This window comes from Sphaeramia orbicularis, chromosome 4, assembly GCF_902148855.1.
Source record: "Sphaeramia orbicularis chromosome 4, fSphaOr1.1, whole genome shotgun sequence".
Lineage (NCBI taxonomy): Eukaryota > Metazoa > Chordata > Actinopteri > Kurtiformes > Apogonidae > Sphaeramia > Sphaeramia orbicularis.
Window position 1 is genome coordinate 38,884,878 of NC_043960.1, and position 25,977 is coordinate 38,910,854.

At 37.2% G+C, this 25,977-nt stretch overlaps 1 protein-coding gene across 3 annotated transcripts in view; it reads right to left on the minus strand.

Moving 5' to 3' along the window:
- The window catches only part of unc13a (unc-13 homolog A (C. elegans)), a 76,850-nt gene that overhangs the window by 13,297 nt on the left and 37,576 nt on the right, over positions 1 to 25,977 (minus strand). For 2 of the 3 annotated variants that reach the window (XM_030131914.1, XM_030131915.1), the window contains 19 exons: positions 25,667 to 25,735; positions 24,154 to 24,243; positions 23,924 to 24,058; positions 21,603 to 21,736; positions 21,378 to 21,463; positions 19,558 to 19,684; positions 19,377 to 19,473; positions 18,428 to 18,571; positions 18,249 to 18,326; positions 18,043 to 18,120; positions 15,894 to 15,982; positions 15,637 to 15,783; positions 14,393 to 14,516; positions 12,014 to 12,019; positions 9,101 to 9,130; positions 7,491 to 7,547; positions 4,253 to 4,333; positions 1,617 to 1,764; positions 55 to 111 (listed from right to left, as the gene is read on the minus strand). In XM_030131914.1, the coding sequence (XP_029987774.1) occupies positions 55 to 111; positions 1,617 to 1,764; positions 4,253 to 4,333; positions 7,491 to 7,547; positions 9,101 to 9,130; positions 12,014 to 12,019; positions 14,393 to 14,516; positions 15,637 to 15,783; positions 15,894 to 15,982; positions 18,043 to 18,120; positions 18,249 to 18,326; positions 18,428 to 18,571; positions 19,377 to 19,473; positions 19,558 to 19,684; positions 21,378 to 21,463; positions 21,603 to 21,736; positions 23,924 to 24,058; positions 24,154 to 24,243; positions 25,667 to 25,735 (1,777 nt within the window). The remainder of the gene's footprint in view (positions 1 to 54; positions 112 to 1,616; positions 1,765 to 4,252; positions 4,334 to 7,490; positions 7,548 to 9,100; positions 9,131 to 12,013; positions 12,020 to 14,392; positions 14,517 to 15,636; positions 15,784 to 15,893; positions 15,983 to 18,042; positions 18,121 to 18,248; positions 18,327 to 18,427; positions 18,572 to 19,376; positions 19,474 to 19,557; positions 19,685 to 21,377; positions 21,464 to 21,602; positions 21,737 to 23,923; positions 24,059 to 24,153; positions 24,244 to 25,666; positions 25,736 to 25,977) is intronic. The other variant, XM_030131916.1, reaches the window with a different exon arrangement.

Sequence of the window (25,977 nt, forward strand, 5' to 3'; positions counted from 1 at the left end):
AAGATTTTCTGGTAGTCACCGATGTCTCAGGCCCTAAGGCTGAGTGCCACATACCCTTGTCTGGGTAAACATCCTCACTAGTGGTGAACCTCACCCCCTTCCCGCCGAACACTGGCCCACAGACGGGGCAGAAGGGCAGAGTAGACAGAGAGAGGAGAGACAGAAATATGAGGTAGAGAAGAAAAACAGACCAACATTTATAATCACTGTGAGAGATCCTCATATATACAGAATATACACTATTTGATGAATTAAAATAAAATCTGTACTGCAAGTGTGGTCCTGCAGAATGCCCGTGTGCATCTGCTGTAAAATAACCTCAGGCATAAAGCTGAAATGATTAATCGATCAATCAACTCGAATCAATTAAAAAATATTCATGAATTTCGCTGCTGCTAAACATTGGTTCTGCTGTTGTGTTTCACACGGACGCTTATTGTGACGCACATAATACCAGGATCAACACAAACACCATGGAGTGTAAGTCGTCACTGTAACTTTGAACCTTTCACACAAACATTTAAAATATTTTGTTTTATTTTTTTAAGTTGTATGTTAGTTACATAGTAAATTAGTAAGTTAGATAGGAATGTGTTGAAGACTGCAGTGCATATATTGTTTGTAGACGTCATTTGACTTGTTTATTCTATATTTTTTCTTTTTTTTTTTTATATTTTTCTACTGTTATACTGTTGTTATTGTTGTTGTTATTTATATATAGATATTCTTTAATATATCCTTCTACCAAAAGACAAGGTATTTGCCTTTTTCACATTTTTGCTATTTTTTTCCCGCCTATTCAAATAATCATTTAATCAAATCAAAGAAAAGAACTGATAGATTAATCGATTACAAAAATAATGGATAGCTGCAGCTCTACTTAGGTCTACTTCTAAAACCATGCAGAACTTAACTAATTACATTTAGAATAATTATCCTCCCAAACTGCATTTCTATGTGTGTCAGCGTTAACACTTCTGTTAAATGATGCTGTTAAGGAGCCGTCTGATGAAGGGAGGGTTTTTCAAAACAAAACCGATAAAAAGAGGGTCTGTGTCATTATTTAACGCAGATAATCTGCAGTTTCGGGTAGTGGCTGTCAGGGGATTCTGGGTTTTACCTCCTGAAACCCAAAAGTGTGTTTTTGTCCTCTGTAAGAGACAACAGTTTCACAGCTTTACTTAAAAAACAAAAACAAAATAAAACACTGTCCACTTCAAAGGACACTCCATAAAAAATGCATCTGAAAAAAACTGTTTCATTATCCTGTTTCCAGTCAAGACGTTATTTAATTAACATCCACTATTTAATATAAAAAAGCCAAAACTTTTACTTTCCTGGGTCTCAGGAGGGTAATGTAAAAAGAAACTGTGCTGCCAACAGCCTTTAGACTTTATTTTCTACAAAGTATGTGAGATATCTTCAGGATGCATCGCTTGGCGTTTGGGAAAAACCGAGCATCGAGAGGGGAGGGGGAGATTCTAGACCAGACTGGCTGGTTTGAGAGTGGTCTCAGAGGAGATCACAGAATTGCACAACACTGAATAATAAACTAACTGAAAAATTATGTTAGTGCAGACGAAGAGCGGCACAAACAAACAAGTCTGTTAGGTTACCTTGAGCGTTCTGTGACTGGACAAAGGTCTTAATGAGTTTGTCTGTGGCCTGTGTGTAGAGGGACAGGGCGTAGTGGAGGGACAGGAGGTCAGGACTCTTCTCCAGGAAAGTCTTCTTCAGACCCACACCGCCAGCATGGAAGTATTGCTAATGTAGATAAAAGCAGAAAAGCAAAACAGTCAGGACAAGTAGGCGTCTCTTCTCTGCACAGACCTGCGTTATCTTGTGGAATGCATGATGCTGTTTGATTTAAATGTCATTTCTCACAGGTTTTATCTCCTCATTCTCAGCCTGTTTTAGATTTCAGTAGTAGAATGCAATAAAAAGAATGTTTAAATGTTAACTACTTGGAACGGATGATATATATGTTTCTCATTTGATTTTATAGAAAAGGAAATAAAACAACACAAAATTAACCTAAACAAAGTTGGGTTGTCCTGAATGCATATACACAACATGGACAAAAGGGGGCTGGCACCAAAACCACAATGATAATGCTCATAATATGATTTTATATTGTGATAAATATCATTTTAACAAACTTTTTTTTTTTTTTTTTTTGTCTTTAAGGTTAATTCTGTTAAATTGTCACCTAAAATGAGTCGTCACATATTTTTACTCAGCGTTGATTTTTTAATTTATCATTACAATTGAAGACCCTGGTGCTAAAAGTACTGAGGTCACAGTTTTGGACAATTCAAGTTGAGCATATAAACATGTTGTATTTGTTTAGCTAAGTCCACCCCATAAATATTTTTACCAGACTTTTTTTGTGACTTCAGTACTTTTTGCACCAGGGTCTTCAAATGTTTTAAATGTTCTCCCTCTAGACTTCAGAGACATTTTTCATGTTCTGATATAAATAATCAGTTTAAAGAAGTAAAGAAAGTGGAGTAAAGAAATGAAATAAAGAAATGTCAACTTTTAAAGACATATTGCCGTGACATTTATTGGGATAATTATTAACATCAACTGACAGGAACATTTTTTTTTTCATGATAATATCTGAATATGAATTGGACGTTCTATAAGCAGTAAGAATATGTCTCAATGTTTTGTTTTGTTTTGTTTTGTTTTATATACAGCGCATATATCCATAAAAAAAACAGTCTCATGTTTTCTTTACTTCATTTTTACAATTCAATCTTCTCACAATCTTTTCACATGTATCAGTGTAGGAGGCTTTTTCCACCTTCTAACACCACCCTCAGATTAGTCGGACACAATTATTAAACCATTTGTTAATATTTTACTTTACTGCAGCAAGTTCCCATTCCAAACATTCACATATCTATTCTAAAACAATCACTTTAAATTACTTAAACTAGTCTACAATTTTTTTCTATTTTTTTTTCTTTTTTTTCTTTTTTTAGAAATTATCTGCTTCAAAAATTAAAAATGGTAAATGTTACATATTTTAATAAGATTAATTGGAAAACACATGACAACAGTGCTGGTTTGTAGATGTTTTCAAGGTATATGATAAAGTGTTATTACACATATATTGGTTTATGTACATTTATACAATAGATTTATAAATCTTTTACTAGACAGAACCCGTAAAGTGAATGTATTGTCATGTACAGACAATGTTTTGAAGTAGATCCGTTGCTCTGAGACAAATATTCCTTTGGAGTAAAACCTATTCTCTCATTAACCCTTTCATGCATAAATTATGAGAACCTTAGTCGAGATTTTCTTCCTAAGTGTTTTTATTCCTTTTTAGGCATGAAAAAACAATATGACGGAGTTTTTTTTAATATACCTGTTTTTTGTGAATGTAGATTTGTTTCTTTGTTTCTTTATTGCTTTAACTAAAAAAAAAAATTAAATTAAAAAAAGTGTTTGAATGCAAAAAAAAAAAAATTACAATCCAAAAAATTCCATTTGAACACTTTTTGTCTTTGATTACATGATTTTTTTTATTGCTTTTTTTGTTTGTTTTTGTTTTTTTTTTTTATGAAAATTTTTTTTTTGGTTAAAGCAATAAAGAAACAAATCTACCTTCATAATTTTTGTGGAGTTCCAAAAATTTCCACTCCGCTGGACACCATGTGTTTAATTTTTGAATATCAGAAAGTGATATACAAAATCAAAACATTTTTAATGCAGCTAATCTGATGTTTTTTTCACATTTTATCATATGCACAATTTTTATTAGCAATTGATTTACATTCAGACATGTCACTGCAGATCAGGTTTATCAAGAACAGCAAAGTTAAAGTAATGGTATGAATGTCAGTGCATGGGATGGTGCAAAAGTGTCCACTGTGTTAACTCATATCAAACTAAAACAACAAAACCCATGAATATATTAGAGAACAGATGTAGAATAACTGTCCACTGTAGTGACCAATATGCATGAAAGGGTTAATTCTCACATTTCACATTTTGACCTAAGACTGTATCTTGGAAACTTCAGCCAACCAGCATTTATGACTTAATTTTTCTTCATCAGTGACTCACATATGGTAACATTTCACGACTTTTATTTTGGAAGCATTTTACTTGAAGACAAAACTTGACCATATATATTGTGTAATTCCACCTATCCAGCTGTCATGCTCCTTCATTGTCTTTCATTCATTCATTCATTCATTCATTCTTTGTCATTCCTTCAACAGTGAGTTTGTACCTTGATGGTGTCCAGAGCCAGTTCTATTACAGCACACTGCTTAGGCGTCAGAGCTTTGGCCTCCTCACGAACCATGTGTTCCTGAAATCGACAGCAGAAAAAACACAAACACAACATGAGCAATCTGTTTGCACTGCTTTCTATTTTTTAACTCTTAGAACTCCCAAATCACTTAACCAATTTAAGTTGAGGTAGCAGCAAGACGGAGCCTCGCTGAGTTTTCCTTTCAACTTGTGTGGAAAGTGCGGATGTCAAAGTAATACTGTAAAGTCAGTTGTGTTGAAAGGCCAAGTAAAACCAGACTGACGATGAACAATGAGCCTGTTTACATGCACACTAATACTACGATCATAATCCAATTATCTCATCTGCTTTATCAAATAACAGCAGTATTCTGATTGTGAGAAATCAGCTTAACACACCTGGATTTCTCCCCAAATCTCCGATATCTCCCTGCATGTATACAAGTTAATCAGATTTATTTCGTTCTTTTACGTCTGCGCATGTGTAAACACAAATAAAATCATAGACAGTGGAAGTTACGGAGTCAAATGTGAACAGAAGACAATAACAGAAAGTTTGATTCTACCATCACTACATACATGTAGGTATTCTGAAAGAAACCCGATAATGGACTGGAGCGTCTGAACCAGGATTTTTAAATTATTGTGTTCTTAACTGCATGTAGATGTGTTAGATCTGATTATTACAATTATCCGATCACTCCCAGTTATCAGACTTCTATGGTCGAGTAAACAGGCTCAATGAAAACAACATTTTTGGAAATACTGTCAATATTGTGCACGTGTAGGAAGCAAGGTTATTATCGTTAACGAAAACGAACGAAATGACGAAAACTAAAATTGAAAAAACATTTTCGTTAACTGAAATTAATAAAAACTCTAATTAAAAGAAAAAAACGATAACTAACTGAAACTGTATTGTGAGCTTACAAAACTAACTAAAACGTATAAAAATTATGGATACAATTCCCTTCGTTTTCGTCTCTGTCAATGTCGGATTGATATGAAATTAATTTATTTCACTTCAGCAGTTTGAGCTGGTGACACCATACAACACTTCCCAGTCTGTCATGTCTGCTCACTGTGGTTTCCAGTGGTCTTCTGGTCCACACTCTACCTGGAACATACAGACTAAAGCTGGGACACAGCAGCACAGTCCTGTCTGGGGTTTACTGTAGTGATACATGGGTGTTTTTTTTTTTTTTTTTTTGGCGTACCGTGTGTGTGCGCGTGAGTGACAGAGACAGAGCAGAGCTAAAGGACAAACAGGACTAGCATCCAGGTTAAAACTGGAGAGTTTATCACCATGAAAAGGCCTTCCAAGCCCTGAACTGCACAGTTTAGAAGAGGAGAAAAGAGGAGGAGGAAAACTAATCCAATTACAGAGGTATGGAACCTGTTAGAATGTTAAAAACGTTTGATGTTACTAGCTACAGCTAGCTGAACTGAACTGAAGCAAAGTTGGCTAATAATGGAACTGGAGATGATTAAGAGATGAGAGATCTGCTAAGGTGTGGTTTACTGATGAGGAACTGGGTTATATATGTTTATAAGTGGTTTATATATGTTTCTATCTGCTTTAACTGCTGGTTAGCTGGTTTATATATGTTTCTGTCTGCTTTAACTGCTGGTTAGCTGGTTTATATATGTTTCTATCTGCTTTAACTGCTGGTTGGCTGGTTTATATATGTTTCTGTCTGCTTTAACTGCTGGTTAGCTGGTTTATAATAGGTTCCTATCTGCTTTAAATGCTGGTTAGCTGGTTTATATATGTTTCTATCTGCTTTAACTGCTGGTTAGCTGGTTTATATATGTTTCTGTCTGCTTTAACTGCTGGTTAGCTGGTTTATAATAGGTTCCTATCTGCTTTAAATGCTGGTTAGCTGGTTTATATATGTTTCTATCTGCTTTAACTGCTGGTTAGCTGGTTTATATATGTTCCTATCTGCTTTAACTGCTGGTTAGCTGGTTTATATATGTTTCTATCTGCTTTAACTGCTGGTTAGCTGGTTTATATATGTTTCTATCTGCTTTAACTGCTGGTTAGCTGGTTTATAATATGTTCCTATCTGCTTTAACTGCTGGTTAGCTGGTTTATAATATGTTCCTATCTGCTTTAACTGCTGGTTAGCTGGTTATATATGTTTCTATCTGCTTTAACTGCTGGCTGCTTTGTGCATCTCCTCTCATGCTTTGCACATCTTCGCATTGTTTCCCGTAAGTGACGTTGTGTATGGATTGCACCCCCCCTCAACCTGCTATAGGGAATTTATACATTGTACGGTACATTGTGTCTCTGCTCAGTCCATGAGCCGCCCTAAACCGACCCCCAAATAAAGTGTCCAGGGTAACCCATATCCACACCTCACTAATTTCTTTGAATAGGATGATGAGGAAGATAAAATATATGAAATAACTAAAACTAATACTAAAACTAAACTAAACTAAAACTAAGCATTCAGAAAAAAACGATAACTAATAAAAACTAACAAACCTGCTCTAAAAACTAATTAAAACTAACTGAATAAGAGAAAAAAAAGTCAAAACTAATTAAAACTAAACTATAATTAAAAATCCAAAACTATTATAACCTTGGTAGGAAGAGATGGTAAAAACAAGCTTCTGAGGGGAAAAAAAAGCATGTTATGGCATTTGGTGGAAAAGTGCACAACATCAACCAGTCAGATATGTGGCATCTTGTGACACCTGATGAAGTTGTATATAGTTTTCTGAGTTGTAAAAATGCTTCATTGAGCATCATATTGTGACATCACGTTATTTTGTAAATAGTTGATTTCAGTTTTCCTAAAAAAAAGGCATTGGCTGTATTTTCAAATAAATAGTCGTATATATCTGCTGTTTGCTGCATTTGTAATTTTTAAAAAAAGTTTTCAATTGATATGTTCATTTTAAGTTATAAAAATTGATCATTCAACATGTTTTAGATGAAAAACAGTAAAGAATCCAACTTTTTCCAACTCAGACTTCATGATTTTTGTCTGATTTTAGGTTCAGTGTGTTAATACAGCAGGACAAATGAAAAAACATAACTATAAAGTTACACAGGTGAGGTTGTGAGGTCTTATTTAAAAAACAGTTGTAGCAAAATCAAAAGTATTCAAAAATGGCCAAAATATACTCAGACGTCTATGATGAGAGTTGATCTGAAACCCGATGCCAGGCTCAGAGCGTAATGGTGTAAAAGTATATTGTACCTTCAGCTTGGACAGCTGGCCCAACTCCTTGGCGGCGTTGAAGATGAGCTGAGTGCCCTGGGAGCCAGAGAGAAAGACAGACAGAGAAAAGGTAGATGGGAGGAGAGAGAAGAGAGCTGTTATTATCATGACAATGCAGGACAGTAAACGGCTTAGTGTCACACAGAGGACAGTGACATTTCTGACACACACATTCATAAATCGACACTCTAAGCCGCTTTACAGATGTCAAGGTACTTTCTCCTTGAAGTGCTGTTATCATATTTATCTGTGTTTATTCATTCCAAGACATTACACTCTGATGCACAAATCCACACACACACACACACACACACACACACACACACTAAGACATTTCAGTACGAAGAGAGGGAAAAGTGGCTCAGCTCGTCATGGAGGTAAGAAAGGTAGACGCACACACACATGCATGCCCACACAGTAAATATGCAGTCACACTGTGGAGTTTACACAGGTATTTACTGACACTCCAGCCTAATGCAATAGTCTTGTAAGAGAACATAATGCTACATGCTGCTGTCTGTACCACCGCTGATAACTTTAACACTCAGTATGTGGCACTGGAGACATCACAGTATCACCCAAATAAAACCCAAACACATATGTGAGTGCTTCTTTGAGTTATTACTTTGTGAAAATAAATAAAATAAAATGTGTGCACATGTAAAATGGATCTACTTTTATAGTACCTTTATCCCAGACTTTCAGGCCCCAAGTGCAGATGTAGTTATTACGTTACCACTGTCATTATGGCTACTTTATATAATAATAATAATAATAATAATAATAATAATAATAATAATAATAATAACACTCAAAATTTTTATGTGCAATTGCCTGTTTTCACAACTGCTTTTTTAAAATGACTGTTATTATTTTCTTCTTACATGTGTACATTCAGCGTTGTGCTGCTACGGAAACCTTAATTTAATAATGCCTGAGGGATCAATAAATTTCAACCTATTCTAATCTAATCTAATCTAATCTAATCTAATCTAATCTAATCCAATTTTATCTAATCTAATCTAAATCTAATGTGATCTAAACTGATCTAATCTAATCAAATGCACATCTAATCTAATCTAATCTAATCTAATTTAATCTAATCTAAAATGGTTGCAGTTGAAATACACCGCAAAGTGCAGATTGAAGAGTCAAGTGATTCACACTTGAAATAAAAAGACCAGCTGTAAATTACAGCTGTGCCATGTTTTATATTAGTGCTGCTGACATCTAGCAACCTACAAGCAAAACAATGTGTTGTATGAGTGGAAGTCTATGACAGCTGAACTGCTTGATTTGCAGTTTGTGGAGTGTTTGAGTTGCAAATAAATGCATGGACGATACTGGTAGGACCTGGAAGTGCAAACAGCTACTACTACAGTGCCTGTCGGTGGCTTCACAAGCAAGTTTCACAGTGAATAAACTTGCCCTACAGACAAATGTTGTGTAAAACCAAAAGTGAAAAAAATAAAATCAATATTTCCACTGCTTTGTCTGACTGGGGAGCTGAGGGAGAGAGACATAGACACGAAAAGAAGACATAAAGGAGAGAGACAAGACACATTGATCTAGAGGGGTTTAGTCCTTACATCACTGTGAGAAGCACTCTTCAGTCTCCCCTGGAAAGAGAGGATGTGGTTAATACTTCAAACAGTGGCCAGTCCCTGAAGTTTGACTTCACTCTCATATGCTAGATGAGCACAGGCTGTCACAAGTATATATGGTGCTTTGCACAAATAATAGAGAAAATAACAGACATCTTTGCCAGAGGTATTCTCGGCTTTCAGCTGGCTAACTGCCGACAAAGCAACAAAATATTACATGTCTCAACATAAATTGAAAAATTGCCCGCTGTTCTAAGAGAATAGCATACATAATGATGGGAGTACATTCATGTTGACAAAATCTGCAGGTTACAAATCAAATTGGAAGTTTGAGGTTTAGATTACTGATATTTTAAGTCACATTTTGTCTGCCAGATCACTGTTGTTAAATTACATATAATTTGCAGCACAGGACAAAATCTCTCATTTAAAATCCAAAAGTAACTTAACAAATGCTAACATCCAGTGTTTCAAATTTTTCTCATGTTTTTCTGAGCTCTGTTTGCTTCTTTGACAAGAGTTAGATGAAAAGATTGATATCACTCTCACTGTTGAGAGAGTGAACGGTTAGCTTAAACAAAAAATAAATCAAAAAGCCCTGAAGGTCACCAAAGGCACAAGATTAAAACTGAAAATAGTCAGTCAGTACCAGTCTCACTATAACATCCGAAAAAGTTTTTAACTGCTTTAGAACCTGAAGTGTGTCTCTCACCAAAGCCTTATTTTTAACTTAATACAAAGTTAAGCTAGCATGTAACCCTATGTCTTAATGTTAGTCAAATAATGACTGTCAAGACTATCTGATATCAATTTTATTATCCAACTCTTGGCAGAAAAAAAGTAAAGGATTTTTAACCATTTAAACTGCAATTTCAGGAAAAGACTAATTGAAAAATTAACAATACATCATTTTCAAAACAATAAAGCTCTATGTGACAACACGGCCAAAAATGGCAATTTTTTTGACAATAGTTGGGTGAATGCATTGAACCCCTTCAACACCAAATGTAAGACAAGTTAGCTGGAAAAAGGCAGAGAATGGAAAGCTAATTTGGAAGTTTTACATATGTATGCTAGTGACGAAAATGCTAAAAAGTACATTAAGTTATTAGGTTGTTCCAAATTGTAAGCTAACAAAGAATAAAACAGAGTATATGATATTGTAATAGCATATGATACAGTTGAGGAATATGAAAACTAGAATGATAACTATTAAATATAGGAGCTGTATAGGTAAGTATAGGAGAATTAATAAGCTTACTAAATGGCTGGCTAAAAATCTAGGGAATGCTAATCATGGATGCTAACAAATAATATAACCTAAGTAGCTATGAGTAAAATGCTGATATAATGTAATGTAATGTGTAAATGTAATGTACAAGTGGTTCATGCATGTACTAATGCTAGCTAAATTCCAAAATGGGTTAAACTAGTTAATAAATTCAAAGTGTAAGCTAACAAAAAATAAAATAACTGAATATGTCAGCCACAATATCAACACATGTTGCAGGTGAGACAATATAAAAACTAGCTGGCTATCAAGTAGGGAAGTTGAAATGCATGAAGTTGTGATGCTAAACTAACTAAAATGCATATGCTTTAAAAGGCAACACATGAATGCTAACAAATAATAAAACAGCTGAATATGTGAGAAAAAAGCTGAAATAGTCACTAATTGTAGTTGGGTTTATTACACCATAGAGTACATAATTAGTTGACCAGAAACCAGATAAGTTAGCATGTTTAGTTAAATGTATTTCCAATAGACAGCTAACTAAAATGCTAAAAAGGCTTACACTAATAGTGTTAGTTTAAGCTAACAAAGAATTCAATACAGTAATGAGCTAAAATAATTGTATAAATAAATAAAGTGTATTCGTATGAAGGTTTTGTAGAGATAAATATTTATTATAATTATTAATATTTATTAGAGTTACAAAAGGCTCAGATTCAGCAGGTTACTAAAAGACCTATCTGCTCATGCTTTGTACACCAAACAAAAATAGGTTGGGAACCACTGAATTAGATAAACAGAGGGTTATCCTTTTCATAAAACATTGAAAAGCTATCACACAGAGCTTTAAGGCATTAAGAGTATTTCTGCACGGTGCATTAACTGCACTGTGTGTTCAACAGCTCAAACCAATAGCATTTAGTATTAAAACACCATTCTGTGCATCAAATGGTTGACATAATATCATCATTAGTAACAAGAGGACATCAAACCAAACCAGGAAGGACCAACATGACAGGTCTGCAGAGAGACATACAGTACAGTGTTGTGCAGTTCACTGAGAGAAGACTGCAGTGTTGGAATAGATCAGATGCAAGCAACAAACCCACAGTAAGGGGTGAAGGAGGGCGGGACACAGTTCAAACAGGTGGGAAAGGTGGGGACAGTGGGAGGAAGGAGTGGTGGGGGTTTAGAAGAAGGGAAAGGAGGGCCACTGAGAGACCAGAGTCACCCCACCAAAGTCCCGGTAAAAGGACACAATGCATGGTAAGAAACAAGCCAACACCAGGCGCAAGAGAGGAGCACCACTTCCTGTCTGAGGAGAGTGTTTAGGAAGAAGAGACAGCAGAAGGAGGCATTGGTTGGTGGAGATTATCGAAGGAAGGGGATGGGAACCTATCAGAACCAGTCAGGAATGCACCATGCTTCTGTCTTCTCAAAGACAGACTGAACCAGAGAAGACCAAGAAGAAACGAGAAGGTGGAAGAGATATGGGACAGATCAGAATGTGAGAAGGGAGAGGGGGTGTCAAAAACAAACAAATAAATAAATAAATTAAAAAAAAAAAAAAAAAAAACAGGGGACATCGCAGCCACATATAGCAGAGGACCAACCACCGTGGACGGACAGACGGACAGACACACACTCAGGAGTGCTGTACTTACAATCATCTGTGGAGGGAGAGCGGTGGGAGCAGGATGTAATAGTAATCACAACAACAACAACCAGAGAGAAGGGTCAGTCAAGCTGCAAAGAGCCCCACATCAATCAAAAACACAAGTTTGGGCCCCAGGGCTGAGGGGACGTGGATCCAATTGCCACTTGTTGAAAGCCTGAGCTGAGTGACGGCAGAAAACTGAGAGGAACCAGGGATCAGTGAGTATCATTACATTAACCCTGTGGATAGGAGCTGAACCAGTAGTTTTAACCCATAAAGACCCAGTGTTACTTTTGGGGCAGCTCTCAAATTAATTTTCCTCTCTAAGTGATTTATTACTTAATATATTATTATCCTCTTTATTTTACATTTTCCAGTGAAAACCAGATATTTTCCTATATTTAATTTACTGATCATGTAGATGTTCATTTAAGCTCAGAGTAAAGTTGAGGGTTATTATATCACAAAACAGAGAAAACTGTTCTGATCTTTTTCAGCAAAGATATCAATAACTGAACATATAAACAAATGTCTCCAACCACTGTTTGTCAAACTACATGGGTTTTGTTGGTGAATCCATGTTGCAAAAGATGACGGTGTTTTGACATTCACTACAGAGCCTCTGAATGTCAAAATGGGTCATATCTGATGTCTATGAAAAGATGACAAACTGCATCAGTTATTTACATGTATTGATAGGATTAGTGGTTCTAAAGTTATAAAATATTTCACATCTGTTAAAGTGGCTGTTTGGGTCTTTGAGGGTTAATACTGCCCAGCGCTGTACAGTAAAACCACTGAACGATCAGTGATATGAGGCTCTTTCATTAATAACCAAACACAAATAAGAACACATATATCCAAACAAAAGAAAACAAGAGGCTGCTTTCCAAAATGTATGAGTTGTTTTGGAACATGGCCAGATCCTTTGGGCAAAAATGTCTCCCAGTCTGTTGTGAGTTACTCAGAAATCAGGAATCTGTCCAAATAAATGTTGGCTGACATACTGGAGAGCAGCCATGAGCTGGTGTTAGAATGATATGGTGCACTCCTTTTATTTCCTTGTATTTTTTTTAATCGTTTTGTCTTGATTGCTTGGATGGATGAAGACAGTGGGGAGTGGGGGGTGGGGGGCGATGCTGAATGTTGAATATAATGTGTGTTGGGGGCTGAGATGTGGATAGGATGCCAGGTAGATGTGATGCAAAAGCAGTTTGATCTTCTGTCAGATGTCATTTGTTTCATAAGGGGGCGGGGCTTCTTGAATGACAACACACACAAAATGTCTGCCTTTGAAACACCTTTCCTGGATTTCCGACCTCCTGCTTTTGGTATTGACGCTGTCGTTGCAGTGGGAGGTGTGTGTATCTATGCTTATGCACACTTCAGTATATGTTAAATATTTTTTGAATAAGTTTTCTGCTATTTACTGGAACAAATCAAATTTCACATCCATAGGTTTTCTCATCAGACTCTACATTTAAAGGCCCATTTATGCTCAATGTTAAATACGTATACGAATGTTCACTGTGAGCGTATTTCTGTGTGATGTGGAGGAGTACTGCTGAAAATTTGAAGAGAATAATTCCAGAAATGGCAGAACTTTTTAAAAAGTGATTGTTTGAGTTGGGGAGAAACTACCAACATATTTACAACAACTAATATTCTCATTATTAACATTAATAATATTTCCTTTGTCATCACCATGTTTGTAATAATTGACTGTCTTCTTCTTCTTTTTCTTCTCTCAAAAACACTACTCTTCTTCTTGGTATTTGGCCAATATTAGTTCAGAACAGCACCCTCTGATGGATTCATCACCAAGCGCTCATTCCAAAGCAATGGATCCATGGAAGTACAGTCGCGGAAAAAATTATTAGACCATCAAAAGTCATCAAAAACAATCATGTGACTAAAACAGACAGAAAAGAAAACATGAAATGCCTAAAAGCACTGTTTTTGTCAGTATAATGCCATACCTATTGATGTGAGAACTTAAGTTTGGTTATTATCAGGAAAACCATGGAAAATGGCTAGATATCAGCTCTGAAATTAAACTCTTATGAACTATTTTTGTTGTTATCATTATATTTGTCCAAACAAATGTACCTTTAGTTGTGCCAGGCATTAAAATGAACAAGAAATTAAAGAAAACACAGGGTGGTCTAATAATTTTATAAATGGGCCTTCATTCAGCTTCTGGAGGAGATTTTACTTAAGTGTATGAGTTTCATACACATATTTATCCAAAGGTGAAATAAGCCAATTTCTTGTATACACAGCAGGTACATGTTACAATAACACCAGTAGCCTAATATAGGCTCATATGTTGCGTTTTTGCATGACTGTATTCTTGTATGGAGTATTCACAGATATGGGTTCTCACCGTTTGGTCTGTCAGCGGCGGCAGAACGATGGTCTTCTCCATGGTGTTCATTACCAGCTTCCACAACTCTTTCAACACACGTTTCAGAACCGTCTTCTCACAGATCTTTGCAAACAAAGTCAAGCTAGAACAAGAACGAGCAGAGGGAGAAGAGATGAATAACAAGCAACAGAAGGAGGCAGTCACTTTTTCAGAGCTAATATTTGAAAGATGCACAAAACAGGCGGTTAGTAGAGATCTCAATGTGTTCAGAAAGCCGTGAGAAATTTTTACTACTTTTCCTACTTACCTAAAGTAAAAAAAAAAAAAAAGTTTTCTCAATATGGAGCCATCACAGTGTTAAATAGAGCTGAAACAATTAAGGATTCATCACCTCAAATTGATTAGAAAAAGAAATTCGATGACAATTTTCCTGAATCGAATATTCCTTTCTTTAATTGTGCTGCTGCTAAACATTGGTTCCTCTGTTGTGTTTCACACTGACGCTCATTGTGACGCACACGACGCCAGGATCAACACAAACAGCATGGAACATAGCTCAGAAGAGACGAGGATAATAATGCAGAAAATGTCTATATGGTCACTTTTCTTCACTCTAACCATCACTGACTCCTTTAAACTTTCACACAAACATTAAAAGTATTTAGCTTTATTTTTTTTTAAGTTGTATGTTAGTTACATCTTAAGTTGTTAATAACTTAGTAAGTTGGATACAAATTTGTTGAAAGCTGCAGTGCACACATTATTTGTAGATGTCATTTCACCTTTTTTCTTTTGATATTTTTAAATATACACTTTTATAGTGTTGTAATTTCTATATAGATTTTTTTTTAATATATCCTTTTACTTTCACAGATTTTGTGGTTGTTATTTAGCTGGTTCTAGAATAAAGGACAAGTTGTCATTTTCAGACATGTCTGTTTCACATTTTTCCTTTTTTTTCACCTATGCAAATAATTGTTTAATTGAATCAAAGAAAAACAATCGATAGATTAATCGATTACAAAAATAATTGATAGCTACAGCTTTACTTAGGCGTGCTGTCTTTTTCACAATTAAATTTTTTTTTGCCTATGCAAATAATTGATTAATGGAATTGAAGGACATAATCTATAGATTAATCGATTACAAAAATAATTGATAGCTGCAGCTCTAGTGTTAAATAATGTGCTTTTTTTTTTTTTTTTGGCAAAAGCTGCTGAATAAGACACACTTCAATAATCCCCACAGGCGACTTAGCTCACTTGCTGTCCAGGAACTCCATGATGGGTTGGAGGACATTGTCAGCGTCCTGGGCCACGCTGCTGGCATTGCCCACATTCGATGTTCCCTTTACCTGAGCCAAGATGTCTCCCATCTGTTTCACATTCTCCTCGATGTGAGGCTGGAAGCTACAGACGGAGAGCAGAGGAAGTGTTTAATTAACTTTGTGAGTCACATCTTTCAAACTTGGCATAGGATGTAACTTGTAATGCACATTTGTTTGTGTGTGTTTTTCTACCTGACAGCAAAGACCCTGCTGAGATCATCCATGACATTGTTGAGTTTCACCTGTAGATCCTTCAGGATGTCACTGGCCTCAACACACAACTGGAACACACACACACAAACACACAGAGACATGCAGGCTTGTTGATGTAATAATGACATATTGGGACTTACAGCTATATCTACCAACGTGGCATGTCTCACAGCACTTAGTAAAAATTTGAACATGAACAACCCGCCTCCCTCCAAAGCCCCGCCCACTTCCCCCTGCCTGAGCTCTGACCTGACGCTTGCAGTGGAAGCGGAGGTCGAGGTGGAGGTCTGGTCCACTTTGGCGTGGCCACGGACCCCTCCCTCAGCACTCAGATACATCATCCACCTGCTGCTCCTTTATCATTAGGAGACCCTGTATTTAAGGGTGTGCTCTGTGGATCATTGTGTTCACTGCACCTCATCACCTACAATAAAGGCTCCAGTCTGCACATTGTCCGTAGACATTTGAGGTTTCATAGTTCATACATTTATCATCCTACACTGTGTGACACCATGTACGTGTATGGGGAGTCCCGCAGTCGTAAAAGTTGAGCTATGGGTGGACGTGTCTGCAGAGTCAAGAACACCTGACTCCTGGACTTTATCTCCATCCTTCATTCACTGACTCTGACTGCTGCAGTCAGGTTTTTCTGTTTGTTCTCCTTGGTTGTTGTTTCTGTTAACAAATCCTTTTTTTCCCTTCAACACCGGGCATCTGAGTCCTATCCATTCACAGCCCTTGACAGGCGGAGCAGCACGAATGAAACGTCAGATTCGGAGGCACCGGTATCGGATGCGGGACTGGGTAATGAATGACTGACAGGAGGCTCAGCCAGGCTCGGCCAATTATTTTATTTGGACCGGATAAAATGATTGGTCAGACTTTTATCAGAAATACATAAGAATTAAACATTTTTGACTTTCAGAACCTAGTGGATTTGTTTTACATTTTAGTTTGCCACATGCTTATCAGGAGCATTTTAAGATTACAACAGAAAAGTGTAAAATTGCCACATCATACGGTATAGTTTTAACAGACTTTGGAGGATCGTTCATAGGGCTGCACGATTCTAGCAAAACTGTGAATCGCGATTCTTTTGCTTAGAATTGAGATCACAATTCTCTGGCATGATTTTTTTTCACAAAATGTTTATTACACCGCTGTCAAGGAAAATGGGTTCTTCTACCTCTGATTCGTGTCTCTCATATCACTCTGCAAGTAGTCCGGTCACTTATGCGGTGTTTGCTGTGGAATTAATCTGTTGGTGTGGCTGTGTGTAATTTGGGGGGGGGCACGTGTGCGGTTCGGCGGGGGATGCATGCGTGTGCGTTTTGGTTTGGTCGGTGGGGGGTCAGCCGCAAGTGCAAGGTTCGGCCAGGGTGGGGGGAGTGGGGTTGGAGGGAGTTGCACGTGTGAGCGTTTCGGCCGATTACCCACGCATGTGTCGGTTTCCATCCTACTTATACAATGGGGGTACGGGGCGGTGTGGTCCGTGCCCCCGCAGAAGTGAAAGTCAAACTTTATGTTCATTTCCCTCTTCCCTGCACTCATGGTCCTGGCTGCTAAGCGACGTCAGCTGATCTGTGAAAGTTTGCAGCGCAAAAAAACTTCCCAGCCGGCACAATGGAATATTTTTAATATACAATTTTTATAGAGGGTGAGACTTTTGATCCTTGGTTAAAGGCTGAGTTATCCTCTCCCGCAACAAAAAGAAAAGGAGAACAGCGCAGAAGTCAGAGAAGTGAAAATGAAAACACACTTGGATCTGGACGACAGGAAATAAGACCGACATGAGATGAACACCGCCGAAAGTGAACCTTCATTGGGCAGGAGTTCAGGTGGGCGACTCACCACTACCACTGGGGTTTTCATCCATTTCACTCTCTTTACCGCAGTCGTTCCTCCGCTGTAATTCCCTCTTTCTTCACTCAACTGCAGTCAACAGAAGCAGGCTCATGTGTTGTAAAGACACTTTACCGTTGGTTGAGGGAAGAGGCGGCGGCGGTTCTGAGTTTGTGGGCATTTGTTTGTAATGCAGCCCGTAAAATAAAATGCTTAAGAATCACATTCATGTGTGAATTGAGATTGCGATCTTTTAACGATTAATAGTGCAGCCTTAATCACTCACATCTTTTCCTCCCATGGCCTCGAACATCTTCTCCAGCTGAACTCTCAGTTGTTGGATGTTGTTAATCAGGATGCAGGGCTGAGGATGAGAGGGGACATAAGAGGGAATCGCTAAAACCTTTCAAAACACTTACATTATTTAGTTTTCAAGCAACTTGGACTGAGACCACCTCCAACTGATTATTCCACAAAAACTCTTCCACTTACCACTTTCTCCATGGTGACGTAGTTAGCAAACAACTTAGAGATGATATCAGCGTATGAAAGAAGGACATTGCTGATGGTCTGGAGATGGAAAAGAAAAGAAAGATCCAAATTTTTAGGTGGCTTCTTGTTCAATTTGTTATATGTCAGTTTTCAAATCTGAATCTCCCCCTGAGTCAAACCTTAGCAAATCGCTTCATGTAGTGTCCTACGATCTGCGGATCAGGACACTCCAGCTTCCTGATGATCTCAAAGCTCTGGTTGAGCTGGGAAAACACATCCACCACCGAACAGGAAAACAGTGCGTGTTCGGATGTGACCTGGAACTGTAGAACAGAGAGGATATGCAATAAAGTTAAAAACTGTCAAAAAAAACCTAAGAGCAAAGGAGGAGCTCTATGTGGAGCAGGTGGAAAGGAGACAGCAGTCTGGGATTCAGTGCAGACAAGAAAGACGTGACCTCTGGGCCACTCCAACATATAGACAGAACATTTGGTGCTATATTAAACTTGACCTTTGATAACTTTCCACCACATGCACAAAACCCCAGACCCCCCTGAGTCCATGAACCTTACAGCTACTCAGACAGCCATCCGGTGACAGGTGGGAGCTCTCCTGTCTGTCTCTTTGTAATTGGCTTCTGGGTAGTGTCCGGTCCCTAATTGGCTGGAGGTGAGTGTGCAGGTGCCCCTCTGGGGAGTCTGGGTAATGATGTGAGGTCAGATTTCCTGTAGCCAAAACTCTGGAATAAAACCATTAATTCAGAGTATCCTGCTGTCACAGGGTTATGTCCTTCCTCTAGTACATGCAGGTCTAAACCAGGCTTCCTTGGACTCCCAAAGAGTCTCTTTATATGAGAAAGACACCCTTTGACCGAAACGTCCTCTCAGCCTAAACACGATCTCTGCTTGGAGACCACGCCTGTGACTGTGTCTGTGCTTTTATCATAGCTGTGGAGGCTTTGAAGACAGAGGTGGGCGGCAGAGCAGTAAGGAGGATGAAACTTTGGCTGATAACTTTGAGTGTGACAGGAGAAGAATAAAGAAACGGATTCTAGTAATTCTGCCTGCACAACAACAGCGACGTCGTATTGACATGGAGATAAGGGGAAGAGAAGCTGAAAATACGTACCCCATCCTTTTTGTCTCTCTCCAAAGCGCCGTGCAGAAAGTCACGAGATACTTCCTCATTTTCGTCCAGCCACTGGATGACAAATGGTTCAAACCACCTATAAAGAGAAGAAAGCCTCTGTTTGATATTTACAGTCAGTTTTAACAAAATAACAGTCAGCTGATTTTTATTTTCCACTCACGCAGGATATTCAGGCACTCTACTCTTGAAGAAGGGAAGGTCTTTGCAGTACTCGTTGTATAGCCACTTGACTTTGAAATGCAGGTTCATGTAATCTGCACTCTTGCACAAACGATTTTTTTCATGTTCTGGAAAAAAGGAGAAAAAGGGCAAACATGTTGAACAAGTGGTGTCAGGCACAACAAACCCCGCCCCTCGCATGTATTGTATCTTATTTTGGCATCGATCCAGCTGATGTCATCATGTCTACGTGTGTGCTAATGTCAGCACATCAATTGCCTCTATATTATTTTTTTGTTTGTTTTTTTGTTTTTGTACAGTTTCTATGTCTTTAAATCTATTCTGTATTTTATACTTCTATTTTGGTTTTAATTTTTCTTCTGTACAGCACTTTGGTCCACTGCAGTTGTTTTAAAGTACTTTACAAATAAAGTTGGATTGGATATATATGTGCCATGTTCAAAGTAAACTGAAAGAAAATTGATGTTTTTACAGACATTTGAAATTTTGCCCATTATAAGTAAATGGGAGAAGAAAAATATTTAAAAATTCATAAAAAGTCTGAGCTACTTTTCCCAAAATGTAATCACATCCATTCTGGGTAACTGGCGATCTATAAATCCAATTTGGTATGAATTCAACCAACAGTTTTGCTGGTAGAGTGTTAACAAACGAACAAACAAACAAACCGAACCAAAACCAATACCCCTTGCCTCCACTTTGGGGGGGCAGGGTAATAAAAGCTCATTTCTCCTCAGTTTATGAGCAGTATCTTTCAGTTACAAGAGGATTTGACCCATTGATATACCACATCTTTAAACACACAAACACAAACCACTATTGATTTGAATTCTGAGTTGAATTATTGATTTGGACCAAAGCTCAAAATGTCATGACACACAGTTTATTAAAGTAATAAATTATTAATTATACTGCTCTGGAGAAAATGAAGTGACTTTCAGATCTGAACCCCATTAAAAAAGTTCTATGATCAAGAAGAATATGGGTTGTTACAAGACTTCAAACAAACAGCTGCTTGTACTTTACACCAAGAAAGCAGCCGCTAGCACTATGAAAGCATGACAAGGCACAAAATCAGGGCTTTTCCATCAACTGGTGATTCCTCAACTCTTCCTAAATTAGAACATTGTGTTTGTTAAAGAAGTAATATTAGCCTCTGAATTATTCATGGACTGAAAATGATATCTTTTATCATTGCTGTCTTTTTCTGCGAAGAAACTATATTTTGTCTAAATAACAATGTTTCAATGTTTTTTGGAATTAAAGAGAATTTGTAGAGTGAATGTTCTTTTTATTCAAACCCGCACCTATACGTAGTAAAACTTGTGCTCTCTTGTTTGGTCTCCCTATGTTTTTGTGTAAAACTGTCTGTCTGGTTCATCTGTATCTATAATATCAGTGTAATATATAAGGTTTCATATATTTCTACACCTAACGTTGACACTACTTTGGTGTTTTACCTCTTTGGAAACTCCAGTTTTCTGCTATAATGTGGATGGACAAAAATGCAGACTTTAAAACAATGATGCAGATAATTGCAATGATTTGTTGCACTCCTGTCATATAACTCTTTATGGAAGAAAAGATGTCATCACTTAACACTAGGTGTTAATTTAACTGTAAACTGAATTACAGGCAATTCTGTACATGTAAATTCTGCATTTTGCCGTGATTCTAACAACTGACTGACTTTTTTCATATCTAACAGTGTTATCACCACCTTCGTCATGTGATCTGTGGATGAAGGTCGGTTTCATTATAAAATGGCTTTTAGTGTGGATGTGGCTAATTTGCACTCACCCTCCATTGCATATTTCATGTCCTGGGCAAACAGGTTCCACATCACTTCAGCACTGATTTTCCCAACGTTGAGCTCCTGGGGAAATCTAGATAGAGAAGAGATGTGCTCAGACAACAAAGAGAAAGTAACTGTTTGCTGTAAGACAAACTGTGGAGAAGAAAAAATGAAAAAGTAAAATTAGAAAATGGAAAAAAAAAAGTTACAGCTTGGCTTCAGAGACATACTGGTTTAAGCAGGGAGTGTAGGAGTTCTTGTCCTCTTCAATGATGGAAACGATGAGGGTGATGAGTTTGGACCAAAAGTCCAGGTTCTTGATGCTGGGTCCCTGCTCCTCTGGAGGCACTGCACCCTGTTTCGCCTATGAAAACACAAACACAACTTTAATGGTAATCTGAGTTTTTCTTTTTTTTAAATTTGGATTTAGGTTTGATTGCTGAACCTAAAATAATGATTGAAAAACCTTTAGATTAGATTAAATTAGATTAGATTAGATTAGATTAGATTAGATTAGATTAGACTTTATTGATCCCACAACAAGGAAATTTGATGGTCAAGGCAGCAACAGAATTGCAAGAAGTGCAAGAAAAAGTGTGTATGCATAAAGATAATGCAAAAAACAAGATAGTGCAAAAAAACAAACTATATATTTATATTAAAAAATGATAGTAATAGAAATTATACAAATTATGTACATATATACAACAGAGTGAAATTGCAAAAAGTCAGACAGTACAAATGGGATGTAATACAGATGAGGATGCACAGGTCTTGGTTTTAATGAGAAATGCTTTTTAAGCCAAACCCGAAAATCTAGCAAAACTAGTTACCAAAGTATAGTGTTGGAAAAACGTCCTCCTTATTTCTCATTAATATTAATATTCCTTTCTCATTATAAAATACAGTTTGAACAGCTTCTGAGGACAAAACTACTACAATGTAGTGACTTGAATGTGTGACCATTTAGTATTTTAATGTGAATATTACTAATTATATTATTTATTAAGGGGGAGTTTTTCCTCTGCCTCATTGGGTTGTCAGTTTTAGTGCTCATGTATATTCAGGTTTCTCTGCTCAAACAGCTCTCAGCAGACTGAGAATGTCAACTGTCTGGGTGACTTCTTTGAAATAGCTAAAGATGTGCTGGAAGAAAAGAAAAAAAGTCCAGCTCTGCAGGGGTTGAAAAGTGAAAAATGATCTTGCAGAAGAGATTTCAACAAAATATAGCAACGTCTCCCTCAGGATGAAATGTTTTATTCAAAGGGAAAATGCTTATTTGAAATTCACGAGGGAGTCTGAATGGGGCTGGTGCTTTAATGAGGACTCAAAGAAACCTCTAGAAATCCCTGTTGAGATCCAGCGCAGGGCTGACGGATGGAAGCGCCTGTTCCATCCAGACTGAAAGGATGATGGGGACTTACCAAACAGAGCCACGAAAACAAAATGCATCTTACACAACACTGAAGACAAACAGAAAACCAGGCAAAAAAGGGACGCCAATAAGACGTTTCAAAAATAATTTATACATGTGGTATTTTTAACAAAGAAAACCAGAGCTGCAACTTATGATAATTCATGAGGACTCGTGCCAAATCAGTCAACTATTTCAGTGAGCTTGGATTAAATCCACTGGTGATTTATCCTGAACATTTTTTATAGCGACACCGGATCGGTTACATTTATTGTAAAAAATCCAGCAACAGAAAGAAAGAAATGGATCAAACTGAAGCCGGAAGTACCACAACCACTGAAAAAAAAACTCAAAAGTATACAGAGGAAACTTTCAGACTGAGGCAACTGCAGTGATATACAGTGTGTTTAACCCTTTAAGACCCACAAATACTTTGATATTGACTTCTAAAAGATTTTTTCTATAAATCTACTCTTTCTTTACTGATTTATCACCATGTATTATAATAATATCCTCTGCATTTTGCACTTTTCATTGAAAATCAGGTATTTTCTTATATTAAATTCACTGATCGTGTAGATGTTCATAAAAGTTCAGAGTAAATTCAAAGGTTGTTATATCAAAACAGAGAAAAGGTGACTTTTAAAGCAAACTATATCATGAACAAAACATAAAAATAAGCATCTTCATCCCCTGTCATTTGTCAAACTCCATGGGTTTTACTGGTGAATCCATGTCACAGAAGATGACGGCGTTTCCACGTCCAAATGGGTCATATCTGATGACCATGAAAAGATGACAAAACTGCATTTTACACCAGTTATTTACATGTACTGATAGGATTAGTGGGTCAACAGTTATTAAACATTTACACCAGTGGATGTTTGGGTCTTTACAGGTTAAAGTGAGAGTTGTGTTTCTGGGGTCACTTACATCAATTTAGTCAAACATTTTTCAGTTCTCCTATTATTTTCCAACTCATGATTCTAAAATGTCGGTCTATAAGTATTGATTTTGGCCTTTTGGATCTTACTAGGTAAATCAATAGCATCACACATCACCAGTTTTCTTCAATTTATCATATGACTGATAGACAATTGCTCTTCCACAAACATTTGTTCCTTTGTTGCTTCTTACCGGATCTGTCTGATACTCGCGACTGTAGAGTTCGTGGCAGTTGTTGAAGATGTACTCGTAAGTGGAGTTGAGGCAGGCTTTGACACAGTCCTTCACTACCTGACTGGCTCTGGGTGGAGACTGAAGCTCTTGAACCTGAAAACACACAAAAATTTAAGAAAAGTAAGACAGACACCTAGAGAATGATGTCGATGAAACAGCAAAAAAGGTCGAAAATGGAGACACAGTACCTTCATTCTGAAAAAGGTGATACTGGTAAGGAGGTCCACTGTGGACTTGAGGTCCTGCAGTCTCTCAGGACTGCTGGCAGGGAAATTGTTCTGCAGTCAAGACAGAAAAATCAGTGAGCCACAACGCATGATATCACATTCCATCTTTGTCATCTTGTGTGTGTGTTTTTTTTTCCTGTCTGGAGGCAAGATCCAGCTTGGCCACATAATTTCCACTGCCACCAAACCCTTCCACTTGTTAACGTGTGGGTGTGCTACGTCTCCACAGTGCGGCTGTGCAAATTCCAGAGAAGCTGTCTGTCTAATTAACACATTGGTCTGCTTTGTTTTACGGTTTCTCACAAAATGAGAAACGAGGAGGGAAAAAAAAAACTGTAATAACACAACATGACTTATGAAGTTGTGACTATTCTAACTTTTTAAGGTATTATATTGAAATTATATCTATTTTTCTTGAGAGGTCATTATGGTTGAATAGTTGTTATTCTGTTTTATTGTTCATTGTGTTTCATGTAAGTAAGTAAAATGTATTTACAGTCGCTGAAAGAATTATTAGACCACCTCTTGTTTTCTTCAATTTCTTCTTCATTTTAATGCCTGGTACAACTAAGGGTACATTTATTTGGATAAATATAATGATAACGACAAAAATAGCTCATAAGAGTTTAATTTAAGAGCTGATATCTCGCCATTTTCAATGTTTTCTAGAGAATAGCCAAAATCACTTAAGTTCTTACATCAATATCTATGGTATTGTACTGACAAAAACAGTGCTTTTAGACATTCCCTGTTTTCTTCTCTGTCTGTTTTAGTCACATGATACACACAGGAGTTAGTACTTGATTGCATAACTATTGTTTCTGATGACTTTTGTTGGTCTAATAATTTTTTCTGCGACTGTATATAGCACTTATCACAGAGGAAACCTCACAAAGGGCTTTACAGATTAAAAAGACATAAGACAGCAACACACAAAAAATATAAAGTACAAAAATATGAAATTCTAAAATACCCAATAAAATCAAGGAAGACCCATAAAAGCAATAGAATAAAGGTGTGTCATGAGACGCCTCTTGAAAATGTCTACTGAGGCTGCTGCTTGTAGATCAGGTGGAAGGGCATCCCACCTTCTGGGAGCGACTGCTAAAAAGGCTCTGTCCTCTTTGGTTTTGAGCCCGGTAAGGGGGATGAGCAGCAGACTCTGGTCAGCTGACCTCAATGGCCATGTGGGAGCCTCCTGATGCAACAATTCAATAAGATAAGACGGTGCCTGAGCTCTGTAGGTGATGACCAGAACGTTGAACTGCACCCTGAAACTGACAGGCAGCCAGCGCAAAGATGCTACGACTGTGGTCATATGACAAAACCATGTGTGTGTTTTATATAGTTTTGACTGTGTATGGCTGCTACCTTGGCCAGGTCGCCCTTGCAAAAGAGATTTCTAATCTCAATGGGACTTCCTGGTTAAATAAAGGTAAATAAATAAATAAAATATATAGAAGAGTGATCTTACTCGATACATGGACAAGTCGATCCTCAGAGAGTTATGCAGCTGGTCTAAAAGCTTGACAAACCGCTCTTTCTGTTGGTGTAAAAAAAAAAAAAAAAAAGAGTTAAAATGATGAAATGTAAATCAAACACATTACAGTTTTGACAAAAAAAATGCAGAAATGAATGAATTCAAAGATTCAAGATTCAAAGTGTTTACTGTCATGTGTACAGTAAAAAAACAGATTTCCCTGTACAATGAAAATCTTATTTTGCCATCCACACTGAATGCCAAAAGACTCTAAGATGGAATAATATAACTAGGAAATTAAAAAC